Source organism: Plectropomus leopardus, chromosome 14, assembly GCF_026936395.1.
Source record: "Plectropomus leopardus strain MGB_pleo_1.0 chromosome 14, ASM2693639v1, whole genome shotgun sequence".
NCBI lineage: Eukaryota > Metazoa > Chordata > Actinopteri > Perciformes > Serranidae > Plectropomus > Plectropomus leopardus.
Window position 1 is genome coordinate 6,625,720 of NC_142189.1, and position 13,046 is coordinate 6,638,765.

Consider the following 13,046-nt stretch of genomic DNA (forward strand, 5'->3'; position numbering starts at 1 on the left):
ATGCAGTCTTACACAATATAGTGTGGACTTCTTCAGTCTGCCTGAAAATTGTATTACCAACAGATTTAAGCAGCTTTCAAGACTCTGCTAAAAGAGCAAATCACTTTGACGTTGCACCAACAACAGCTGTCACTTCCAGGTAGACAGCTAGTAGTTGTTTTGAATTGCGGAGATATGTGAAATCGGCAAACTTGTTTTTTTTCTGTTGTCATTTTCAGCAGTAACTGTAATGTCTAAAGCTATACAGTTAAACACAATGGTCCGACCTCTCTGATGTTTCTGCTGTGCTTATTTTATGTACTGCGTGGCTTTGTGAGCACCTTTCATAATCCATGTCTGCTAGCACAGAAGCGAAGCAATGTTTTGCTCTGGAAAGGAGCTGCCGCACATATTTTAGCCACCTGAAAAACAATCAATATCAGTTTAATTGCACGCTTTATGCAGACTATTTTCTCTGCTCTCCCTACACACCAACTGATGGAGGCAGTAGTTAACCAGCAGATCCTCTGTTCTGCAAACCACTTATTTTGGCAGTGGAGTCTGGTGACTGTGAGATAACGGCTTTAGCTCCCTTTTTTGAAAGCTCTGTCTGACAGCAAGATAAAGCGGATTAAATGTTCTGAATATATCGTACAGATTTTTTTAGATGGTCATTTTTTTCTGTGGTTAAAAAGCATTTGCTAAGCAACATTTAATTTAATACACGTGATGCCGAAGTTTTCTACCCAGGAGTTACTGTAAACAATTGTAATTCAGTCTATATTCACATACACAGAAACTACTTAAAACCAATAGATGGCTGGAACAGTAGATATGTACATCAAAGTTTCTAAGACACAACAGCATCGTCTGCAGTTACACTCTGGGAGCTTGGGTTAGTGGGAAAATGCACTCTAAAACCTAAAACAAAAATTCCACAATTTTTTTGTTGTTGTTTGTTTGTTTGATTTCCTTGAGCTAAAACTTGCAAACCAACTGAATTGGTCCTTTGATTTTTCAATTTATGATGTTCGTAAGTGTAGCTGTGGTAGAAGTTGTGGCTTGTGATGAGCTAATAATGAGTCGTGGTGTTTTTGAGTTTTGCTTTACGAGGAGGATTCTATAAAAATTCAGCTGTGCCTTTGGACTGTTTGTGCAATTTATGAACTGTGGCAGAAAAGACTTCCAATAAGCTAACATGTTGTACTTGAGGTTGATGTTGCATTTGGAAATCACTGGCTGTATGCTGTCACTGTTAAAACTCAAAGTTATAGCACACCAGTCCACACCCATTAGAGTTAATTCATACTCCTGGTTAGTTTAAAAGTCTTACTGCCAGAGCTCTGAGTTTTCATCGCCAAGTAAATGTAACTGAAACATCTTAATTACTTAATAACACAAGAACATTTGTGGTACACGCATTTAAAAGAAAAAAAATCAGTATTATTTTGCATCATTTTCCAGATCAGATTTAAGTTGCACTTCACAGAAAAATCACCTTCACTAATAAGAGAAGATTTTTTTTAAGTGACATATTTTCGGAGTGTTATCTGTCCTGTCACTGAGGTAGTATGGCTGTTATATTGCTGTTAAAATCTGTCATAAGGCGTCAGTTCTGATGTTTGCAGAGAGAAAATATTTATGTAATGAAAAAGAATACTTTGGGTATTTTTGTTTTGTGTTAGAAACTGGAAGCAGAGCAATACAAAAACAGGATGCAGTATGGTTGTTATTATAGAGCACAATAGTTCAAATTTTTGCAATTTTCTCCTGATTTTTGTCCTGATTAGAACTCCATTTGGTCAAAAATCTGAAGCTGGAGAAGCCGACCCTAATGACAGCCCTCTCCACTTATTTCTGACATGGGTCGACTGAAGCTCTTACTCTGACTAGATATCACGGGATTGTTAAATCAGATCCTGCGTACTGGGATAAAAACGTCTGCTCTGTTTAACTAACAGGAACATGCTCCTTGACATGAATGACATCACTACCTCTAAGAGAAAGGCTTTTGCGTGCACAGATGGAAATTCATTACAAGAACTGTGTGTGTGTGTGTGTGTGTGTGTGTGTGTCTGTGTGTGTGTGTGTGTGTGTGTGTGTGTGTGTGTGTGAGAGAGAGAGAGAGGGAGAGAGAGGAAGCAGTGTGTGCCAGCTCCACGTTAACGTGTGATGGGATCATTATCCCCTCTGGACACAACAACAACAAACAATGCAACAGCAACGACACATACGTAAATTCATACATATATGGCCATCTAATCCATCCCAGTGTCATTAATCACAAGACGTTTTTTGGCATTCCCTCACTAGCCAGCAAGTGGATTAGTCAAACAGAGGAAAAGGAGAATAAAAGTGAGCCAACCACAGAGGAAACATGCCAGAGAAAGCTGTCCACCAAAGTCGAGGCTAATTGTGTACTGTTGCATGCTTTTAACGGGCCGAGGTAATCACTTTTGTCCGATAATTAGCATTTAGTTTTCAGGAAATCTATAAAGCGGATGCCATCCCTCATGCTGTTTCCATTAACACACTTCACTTAACTGTGTTAAAAAAAAAATGAAGGAAATAAAAAGGAATGTATGAAAAGCCACACCCTTCTTCTCCTCCCCCTTATTCCTTTAAAATTTCTAATTGGGTTTTGTCTTGAAAAAGAAACCTGTTATTTAAAGTTTTCAAAGTAACCCTTTAAAACTCTTTAACACAGTTCTAGCATGTTGTGAGAGCTGATGGAGCTGGACCACTTTCACACAGTAGGTGCAAAGTGTGTGTGCCGCTCGCAGCAGGAAGGCGGGACTGGGCATAAAACATTAAAGTGTAGTCACATACCCCACCCTTTCTTTTAATTTGACCTCTTAATATAATTAGTGTTTCAGAAGGTAAAGTTTTAGCAAAAAGTTTTCCAAAAGGTTTGTTCTCTCCTGTTGTTTTCCTTTTTTTTGTGAAGAACACCAGGAAATTTTTATTTTTTTAATTATGAAAACTCAACTTTTGGCAAAAATTATGACTGGTGTGTTAACTGCATGTCAGATGAATTAAACCACACAAGGCCAAATTGCCTCATAAGTTACTATATGACTGGTTGCTGACAACACAAGTCTCATGTTTTGCCACGTTTTGAATGTCTCGCTCAGTGCCACACAGAGAGCAACAGGGTTCATCACCTCACTTACAGCAAACTTCACGGAGATCGATGATGGAGCATCACCAGTCTGTGTTAACCAAATATTCTCTGATCTTGCTCAGCTGAAAACACAAAATCCGTCAGCACCGTAGCTTGTTGTTCACAACCTTTCCTGTTTGTAACAGCTACCTCTGCAGAGTGAATGTAGGTTAAACTGCAGCAGACACAGAGCATCACTAACATTCGTTTGGAGTTGCGTCTCTGGCCACCTAATGAATCTAAGTTCAATTTTCACTCTGTCTTTGGTCTCTACTAACTCCTGAGGAAATATCTTGCTGCTACATGTTCCACTAGCTCGTTGCTAACTGTGTCTATGTGATGCTCAGGTAGCATCATCTGACTGTGTGTGTAAACTATGCTCACGACACCGTGTCCTAAGCAGATGCAACATGAGCGAGCATCAGTGACTAAATCAGTATGATAAAATTGTTTTTTAGTGTAATGTCTCCAAAGCACCCTGTTTGTATTTTATTCCAGTCGCTCAGGCTGAAAGTGCTGCAATGCACGAGGACCGGCTGATTCAGGGGGTTAAAACGAAGAGCTACCTATATGATGACCTTTTCACTTCATTACAAATACCTGTAAAAAGTGGCAGGTGGCTGGAGGGAGATTGCTGAATGTTTCTGGTGAGCTTTGTTGTGAGGGATGCTCAGCAGATCTTTTTAGCTAGTTCATTTGTTTTACACAGAGGAGATGATGATATAATACAGCAGTGGTTCCCAACTGGTCCAGCTACAGGGTCCCGATTTCTCCTTAGCCAATAGTTCATGGTCCACACCTAAGATAAATTACCACATAATTAATTTTATTTCACATATGTAAGCAGCACGTGGACTTAGAACATTATTAAATAAAATGTAATGCACGAATAAAGTGTAATTTTTTAAAACTTAAATTAAAGAGCATTACAACCAAAAACGTGCATATTGTTGCCTAAAGACCAATGATATTGCAAAGACAGAGCATGTTAATTGGCCCAAAAAAAACCAAAGTGAGGTCAGTAGGTCTGTTCTTCAAATTTAAGTGTTTTGGGATTTTTCTTTTACAGTCTTTACATATTTATGAGCCACTTGCGTTTCATTCAGAACGTGACCCACTTTTGGACCACGACCCACCAGTTGGGAACCACTGTAACATACTATGGAAGCAATGTAATTTTATCCATACCCGCGATAGTATTTTTGTGAATATGAACAATAAGGAAGTTAGTTCTCGACAGTCTTTTCAGTGATTGCGTCTCCAGGCTGAAATCTCTGAGCACACAGCTGATAGGTGTGCGGTTTGTTTACATGACGTAACCGAGATCCATATTTAATGGATTCACTGTGGACAGAGATCGTCAGATGTAACATGATGTGGCGCTATAGTCAGAGGCTCGCTTGCTGTGAGGACGGGGTCTGAGAGCGGTGAGACTGAACATAAAAAGTAAAGCTGCTGATCAGAAAACCAAAACAATGAGCTGAATTTAAAAAAAAAACAAAACACTTTCATATTACACACATTCATCTCATTCATTGTTAATAAACAAATAGTGATTTTATCAGCTTTAATGTATTGGGATTAATATGCGGTTATAAATTCCAGTATATTTAATACATCTGATAAAGAGACGATGAAAAAACATTTCACACCACGCTGAAATCTGATCCCCTCTTTAGATGATGCTCAGGAAATTAAATATGGCATTAATGAGAACGATGACTTCCTTATTTTTCTTTTGAAGTAGTGCAAAGAAATCAAAATGAAAGTGTGAGTAAGGGGAAGAGGGAGGTGTTCTTCCGTCTTCGGAAATGGCTCTAAATCTGATTAACAGCATTCCTTATTTGTCACTAATGCTACATCCTGGCTACAGAACAGTCAGCTGCGTCTGCTGTTCCCAGGAAGTCTGGAGGACTGTGTGTGTGTGTGTGTGTGTGTGTGTGTGTGTGTGTGTGTGTGTGTGTGTGTGTGTGTGTGTGTGTGTGTGTGTGTGTGTGTGTGTGTGTGTGTGTGTGTGTGTGTGTGTGTGTGTGTGTGTGTGTGTGTCTGTACCACACATTTCAATAGATTCCATGCCACCATCGCATACTTAAACTGAGACCACACACTTGCTGATATCAAAGGAAATAATTAAATATATTGCAGAGCAGAGGCTAATCTGCTGAGTTAGTTTGATAGGAAAGAGGAAGTGTTTCTGCTGTCCTCATAATCTGCCGGATTACAGAGAGCCATAACTCTCTCAACAGGCAGTGTATCTCTCAAACAAGAGCCGGTGCATGTCACCAACACACTGAACCTACATACAGCGAGTTCCCATAGTGGCCTAGACAATTATGTAAAGACAAGAGCACCCCGTAAACCACAACTATCATGAGGATCTGCAGAGAAAATGAGAGGCAGGGTGAAGTTGCGATGATCCGTGCGACGAGCTCACTGGCCTTAAATCACAGAGCTGGACGTTGACTGCATTTCATTACGCTGATTAGAAAGCCCTGAAATTGAGCATGAAATGCGTCTGCTGATTACAGTTATCAGAGGGAATCGACATATGTAAGCAATTTGATTGGTCGCTGGTGGAGTCACCCTTAAAGTCATCTGTCAGCATCTTGTGAAATATAAGTGGAGCCTAGGTGTCTAGTCATGTGTGCAGTTGGCTTGTGAACCTGAAGTTTTACAAAAGTTTTCAGTTGTAATTCAATTTCTTTGTGTGCCCTATTTTCCTCAACTTGACCCATTTACTCTAATTCAGTTTGATTTCCTAAATTTTCCAGAATGTCTCTTAACAACTCCCACACAATAGATTTCATTTGATCTCTCTCTGATTGTGTGATCATGGGACAAAATGTAAGACCAACAAGACCAAGAGTCCAGCAGTTCTGCATTGTGAATTGTAAATAAAATCAAATCAAATACTGTCTGAACCAAACTGCATGGTATTCCTCCTAACAGTTGTCATTGCTAGGACTGTACCTGACCGAGAATTATGCTGAGTCAGATATCGACTATTCGAATATATTCTTGTATCCCAGTCATAAGAGGCAGACTAGTGCTTTTTGGAGGGGTCGAGCTCAGGCTGAGTATTTTATGTGATGATCTTGGACTTAGGTACTAATTTTTTCGGCCCCTTAAGTCTGGTTAATGACTGTACCATAGAGCAGCTGAAACCGAGAAGCGCTCACTCGGCAACTAAATCTAGGGACCAAAATGTCTCCAGATATAGTGCACATTGACTGACCAAAACAAGGCTGCCCTACTCAAGACATATCATTCCAAACCACAAAAAAATAAAGATAAAAAGTTTCCAAATTGTTCAGGATTCATCCTCTGGCATCCATTTGGCCTTTACTGAAATTTGAAAGATATTTGGATAAATATCTGGATCTGGATAAATAAATAGAGAGTTGCTCTGTTTGTGGCTTTAGATAGAAAATCAGGGGGTCACCAAAGTCTGTGAACTCATGAATGTCTGTACTAACTTCTATGGCAAGCCATTCAGTAGTTGTTGAGATATCTGAGTCTGGACCAGAGTGGTACACTAACTGACATGTAGGGCTGTGTATCGTACGTTTAAGGTATCGACCAAAATAACCCAATGCCAAGTAGTCAAGCATCAAAACATCTCCAGTCAAACAGCATATGAATTTAATTCTTTTGGTTCCCAGATCTAGAAAAAAATATTTGTATGGTTTTACTTGCAGCAAATCACTGCAAGCGTTTTACAATATGTTACGAATACAAACTGAGCTAAAACCCAAACAGTGTATGGTGTGGTGAAGTTGAGCATAAAGTTCAGCTCGCTAAGATGCCACCAAAATGTTCAAAGGTATAACTACAGGTCTGTGGCTTTGGTGGCATTTACACAACTGAAAGCTTCCATTAACAAGATGAGTATCAAATTAGGAACTCTGTTATCGATGTCACATTAAGGTTACTGGCATTGCTGGTGGTATCATCATTTTTTAAACAAGACCCAGCCCTACCAAGTTGCCATCTTAGAGTGTCCCTCTCATTATTGGATTTTTACCCTTCATGTTTGACAGACAGTAAATGTTGTTGAACAGTTTGTGCCCATTTAGTGGCACGATGTTTTACAATCTACTCTTTAGTCCAGAGCGTGATATCTCAACCACTACCCAGACTGCCATATGTGTGAGTAATCCCCAACACATGGTTCCTATTTAGTTAGTTTATCTCAATCTTTTGTCCAACTTTGACATACAAAACACTCTTGGACAAGTGAGTGACTTTGAGTATTCAAGGTCCCCAGAGGACAAATCCTGATGCTTTGATGAACTCCAAACCTTTTCTCAAGCACTAACAGTTGGTCTTAACTTGCACTTTTACAAAACAAATATCTGTGTCTAAAGGACACGCTGAAATTTACTGAGCACAGTACTTATATCCAGAGGATAAACCATTTTCATTTAAGACACCACATTTGCTTTTCTAAAGAACATAACTATAAAGATATTATCACTCACCACATTCACTTAATTTGCTGTCGATATTCTTGATCCAATAAAGATTCATTTTAATGTGCTGATGACCTCTGGACCTTTATTTTTAGTACTAGTAAAAAGTTCAGCTTGTACAAGAGAAACTATAAAATCTAAAATGCGTGAAATTTCCTCCAGCATCAGCATTAAGCCCATTTTATACACAAATAGCATGGTTACATGGTTTTCACAGGCTTGGTTTTGGCAATACTGTGGCCTTTTTTCTAACACCACCATCACACCATAATTTCTATGTGCACACACAACATAGTATCATGTATTTCACTGGTCGTGGAGCACATTCATAATCCCCGTAGCACCATTTTAAGTGAGAACAGCAATGTTCGAAAAGATCAAAATCATGCAAATGTATTCTGTTGTGTCAATATTCAAATTCTTGCCGCCATACAATATAATGACCCAAAACCACAAGCTTCATCACCAATAACTGTTTTCAAGGATTTTTCCTTTAAGTCTCTAATTAGAAACTGCTGCTGAACAAAAAGTCAAGACAGAGTTTAATCTGAAAGGTTTGTATTTCATGACTTCTCGTCACAGAAGAAGGTGATGCCAAACTATGACCTTATCACTTTGCCAAGAATGTTTTTCCCATAAAGACTAAATGGAGAAATGTGCACAGCACAACAGCTCTTCTTCTGCATCATAGTGGTTTAATGGTTGGAGCACAAACTTCTCACTCTGTCCTCCTTACTCTTTTTCTGTACTATTTAACGCAGGTAAGGCTTCCTAATAATAGTCATCATTCCACTTAATTGGTCACACATGCTCCAACTCAAAGCACAAAATAGGTTTTCAAGTTTTATTTCTAACTATCCTATGATTAATACATTTTCTGTCTTTTTCTTCAACATACTCTTCAGTTTAATCGAAGCCTTCACTAACAACTTTGGACTTTGTTCTCCCTTGACACAATGTTGAAACACAACTTCCAGCTTGTAAAAGTATGAACCCAGTATAGTTTTATTTACATGCTAAATCTCCAGTCTTTTACATCTGTCATCCAGTAGCCAAAAACTTACAAAGTGAAAGCAAAACTGGATATTTTTTTTGTGTTCTATCCATTGTTTTGCTATTTGCTTTTGTACCCACTTACATACATTTGTAAAAAGAAACACTAACCCACTTACATTCACCTCCAGTTCATGATTTCTTTCATTTCCCAAAATGACCTTTGGCATAGCACAACGCATGAGGGACCTTACAGTGTCTGTATGACCAAAACCAGGCTTTCAGCTAACTCCAGTGTAATCCTGTCTGGGGCAGCAATGTAGTATAAACAGTAAGACAGCCCGAGTAGGATAGGAGAAAGAGGTCAAACACACACCAGACTTTCACCCAGTAGAGAGGTGTTTGTGTCTTTTTGTGTGAAACCATCTTGAGTTTTTTCAGTCACGTAACGTGGTGATATGAGTTTTTTAGTTGAAAAAAAATGAATTGTATGCAGTAATGCTTTTCTGCAGTTGTCTTCTCTTTTGTCCACATCAGTGACAAATATGAGCCTATAAAGACTCATTAGATACTCACTCAAAACTTTAATATACGACACACGACTAATTGCTTTTTTTGTGTTGAATTGAGCTCCAAACAGCAAACGTCTTGCTAACATTTGCTGTTTTTATATCTTTCCCTCTCACTTAAAAAAACAGTCCAGTTCCTGACCTCCATTCCTTTGAATACTGTCAGCATAATCAAGTCACTGGCTGACCATACAGCTATCACACACAGGCACCTGCACACAGACCACTCACACCTGCACTGTGATCTACCTCACGCCAATAAAAAGGCTTTCCTGCTTTTGAACCGCGGCCGTACTTTCCCAAGCCGAAGGTATGCAGTCTTGGCTGCTTTGCCGCTCTGGCCAGGCTGTTTATGTTTGTTTTTCAGTGAGTTTATGAGTTTTCACCGATGCCGTCACCAAAGTATGCAGGTCGACGACTCATCTTATCCCACCCTGGCACTAACAGGTTGATTTGATGAAGGGGGATTAAGGATAGATCGGTGTCCTCATTTGTTCGCCCTAATTTCTGAATATATCCCCCTGGGAAGCAGATCTTTGCCTGCCTGCCTGGCTGCCACCTGCCTTGTTAGAGAGATCACTCCTGGTTCTAAGGACCAGAAAATCTGCAAAATATGTTGTTGCAGTTATTAAGACCTGATGTTAGATGTTAACTTTAATCCACTTAGACTCTTAAAAAGCATAATTTCACCTAAAGATGCATAACAACGTGAGATCAAAAAGCTGGCGTTCGCTTTTCGTTCCTTCCTCCAACCATTCATGCCTTTGTGTTCAGCTCAATAATAGCCTGTGACTGCTTTGGCAGTTAATTCACAGACTGTGTTACACTGCCATCATAGGAAAATGTGTGATCACATCTATAACCATCATCACACATCCTTATCATCTGAGCGGTGCTGCTCTCCCTCAAGCCTATGAACAAACTGCTAAAACAATAAAGGAGACATCAAAGTTGCTCTTTCAAGAACGAGGAGGGAGTGAGCGAGACAGACTTATCTGAGCTGCACAAACAATATGATCACGAAGCGAAAAGGTCAAACTGTCTAAAGCGTTGTTAGCGTCGCAAGCACGGGTATTGTGAGAAGTGTTGGACTTGTGCACTCATTGCATCATGGAGCCTCCGGGGAGATGAGGAAGGAGCAGTGCTATGCAGTGAAGTTAGCTTTCACCCCTGATATCAACGTGGAAAGTGGGGGTGTGAATTATGGTATTACGGCAGCTGTGAGCAATGTTAAAAGTATCTACTGTGGTGTGAGTGGGGGGTGTGCAGCAGGCCGAGTGTGTGACCGGATTCAGCCAAGAGGAGGATGAAGTGGATGCGGAGAGTGTTTAATTTGGGGGATAAAGTTGATAGAGATTCTGCGATTGTTCACCAATCTTCGGACATGTTTTCAGATTTATTCAGACTCTCCTGAAAAGCTTTTTGTCTCTTGTCTTGTGTCAGTTTTTCAAAGACTAGAAGTGGCCTTGTTTTCTTTTTTACATTACTCTGTATTTTGGAGTTTTACCAGTGTGGGTTTGAAAGGGTTTCCTAAGGCCGATAGAGTTTCTCAGACTGCAGAGGAGCATGAAATCCCTCAAAGTTAGAAAGAAAGAGTTTGGAAAAGTTCAGCTCAGATAAGTTGTCAGTCACAAAAAAAGTCTGATGAGTCACTTTTCCTCTGATTTCCTAAACACATCCCAGCACTTGTTGCATTATCCCATGTGGCTAACCACAGATCGGCCACAAAACACAAACACCAAACTCACTTGTGTTACAGTGAAACCAGTCACTTCATTTGGATTTTTTTCATTTTCTGACCAGTAGGAAAACAATTATCTAGTGACAAACAAAGAAAGGGTTTCGCAAAGTATCTTTCTCCTTACGTAGAGCTGCCTTGACCACTTGCGAGGGAGGAGGGTTTCAAAGACGTTGTGAAATAGTTCCAATATGTGAGTTTTACATATTCATCCACCCCCCTGACCACAAATATTACACAGCATCTGAGAGCTGAAACAGTGCTGTTCTACATCACTTATTTCTGCCTGGACAGTGCCACAAGTAGAACTTCAATAAAAAGAAGGAACAAATAAAGTACTGTGCATTTGACAGAAAAATAGATGGAGAGACATGACAGTGACAAAAGTCTGTCCTACAAAAGTAGAGGGGACAAGAGCAGTGCTGTCGTGAACAAAACTCAGTCATCACAGCGAACAGAATGACCTTCATTTATAATCCATATCCTTGAAAACAGGATGGTATCATGTCTTGCACTCTAATTGCAGAATCATAAGTTAAATTTTTCCTTGTTAAAAGTATGCAAATTGTATTTTGATTGTTTTAATTGATTGCTTACACACCTAGGTCAAGACAGAGGTTAGAACTTATTTAATGACTTAATGTGATCACATTGAAATTTCAGGAGCAAGTCTCAAAATTACAGCCTTGAACAGCCAAGATGTGTTTTTCTGGAAGGCTGCTGATTTCTAATTCAGATTTACTTAAGAACAGAGACACTTTCTCCAAAATAGCTGCAACATCGGCCTTGATAGGTTTTAAAAGTTAGTTAAAATGAACAAGCTGCACAATATCATTTAGCCTAAAATTCATGACTTGTTGCAACAGCATGATTTATTTACTTAATGTAATCTAAAATAACTTAAGTATTTCATTTGTATGTAGGACTAATTTATTTATGTTTCACTCTTCACAACCTGTTATTTGTGAGTTTCAGTTTAGAGAGTCCTTGAGTTTGACGCTAGTTGTTGACTTTATTGATTTTTCTGTGGGACTCTTTTCGGACTTATACCCTTAATTTTTCACCTAGTCTGCACAAAAACACAGTTATGAAGTGCATATTACACCTCAGCACTCTATTTCCAGTAACGTTTGTGTTTCTATAATAATACTATAAGCTTCTATCGCAGTAAGCATAAAATTCAAACTCTACTAATTTAACAGTCATTAATCATGCCCTCTAAAAGCGGTAATTATAGTTTTGATGTAATGACAATATGTAGCGCTCCTGTTTAATCTGATCAATTACGCGCGCTATCGTGACGCAGTATTAAATTGGACACACTTGATGTCACTTTTATTCCAAGTATTATCCTATGACTAAGAAAATGTGAACCAGCAGGCACTCGTGCACTCACCCGTGAGCCAGGCTTCTGTGCGGAGACTTGAGGCAGGTAACACAGAAACAGAGGCGCCAAAAAGTGAGAAAAGGTGAAGAGAAGCAAACTTGACAATAACATAATTGATGGTCGGTGAGCGCAGAGCAGAGCAGCAGGTAGTTTCTGTGTCCCTCTGTCACACTGATGATCAACAGGTCCAAAGAAATATAACAAGCTCCAAAAACACTCTTTCCAATCTTTTCTTGTAGTTTTTTTTTTCTCCCTTTGTCTACTTCTCCAGTAACTATTCACATAGTGCCGCGCGTGGGATGAGAAATCATGACTCAGCGGGGACCATGGTGATCGTGTTTTATCCACAGCGGGAGAATCAGCTGTTCATCGCGGCTTCCACAGGATGAGTCGCGCTCGTATCCATTGCAACTTCATTTAAAAAGCAAAGGAGGGAGAAGCGCCGCTGACTGACGCTTCAGCTGTCCAATAGCAGGCGAGGGATGGCGTTAAAGGCCACGCCCACCCTTAACTGGTCCAAGAGCTGCTGTGGTCAGTCAGTCAGTCAGTCAGGAGACTCAGCAGCTGCAGGGACACTCAGTGTATTACCGTCAGTCTTTGAGAGCAGGGACAATGGCCGAGCAATTGTGAAGTCAATTTTAGGTTCTCATCCCCATTCAGAGACGTATAAAGCTCTATAATAGCCGAGTATCCTGCTGCCGTGACATTTACCCGGTGTACTTAGCTTACAATGGAAAACATCTAT

The 13,046-nt window shown here is 39.7% G+C and overlaps 1 protein-coding gene across 9 annotated transcripts in view; it reads right to left on the reverse strand.

Annotated features, from left to right (window-relative positions):
* smoc1 (SPARC related modular calcium binding 1) overlaps positions 1–12,685 on the reverse strand; it is a 68,491-nt gene extending 55,806 nt beyond the window's left edge. For all 9 annotated transcript variants that reach the window (XM_042500328.2, XM_042500327.2, XM_042500324.2 and 6 more), the window contains exon 1: positions 12,311–12,685. In XM_042500328.2, the coding sequence (XP_042356262.1) occupies positions 12,311–12,412 (102 nt within the window). In that variant the 5' untranslated portion in view covers positions 12,413–12,685. The remainder of the gene's footprint in view (positions 1–12,310) is intronic.
* Between the last annotated feature and the right edge of the window lie 361 nt (positions 12,686–13,046).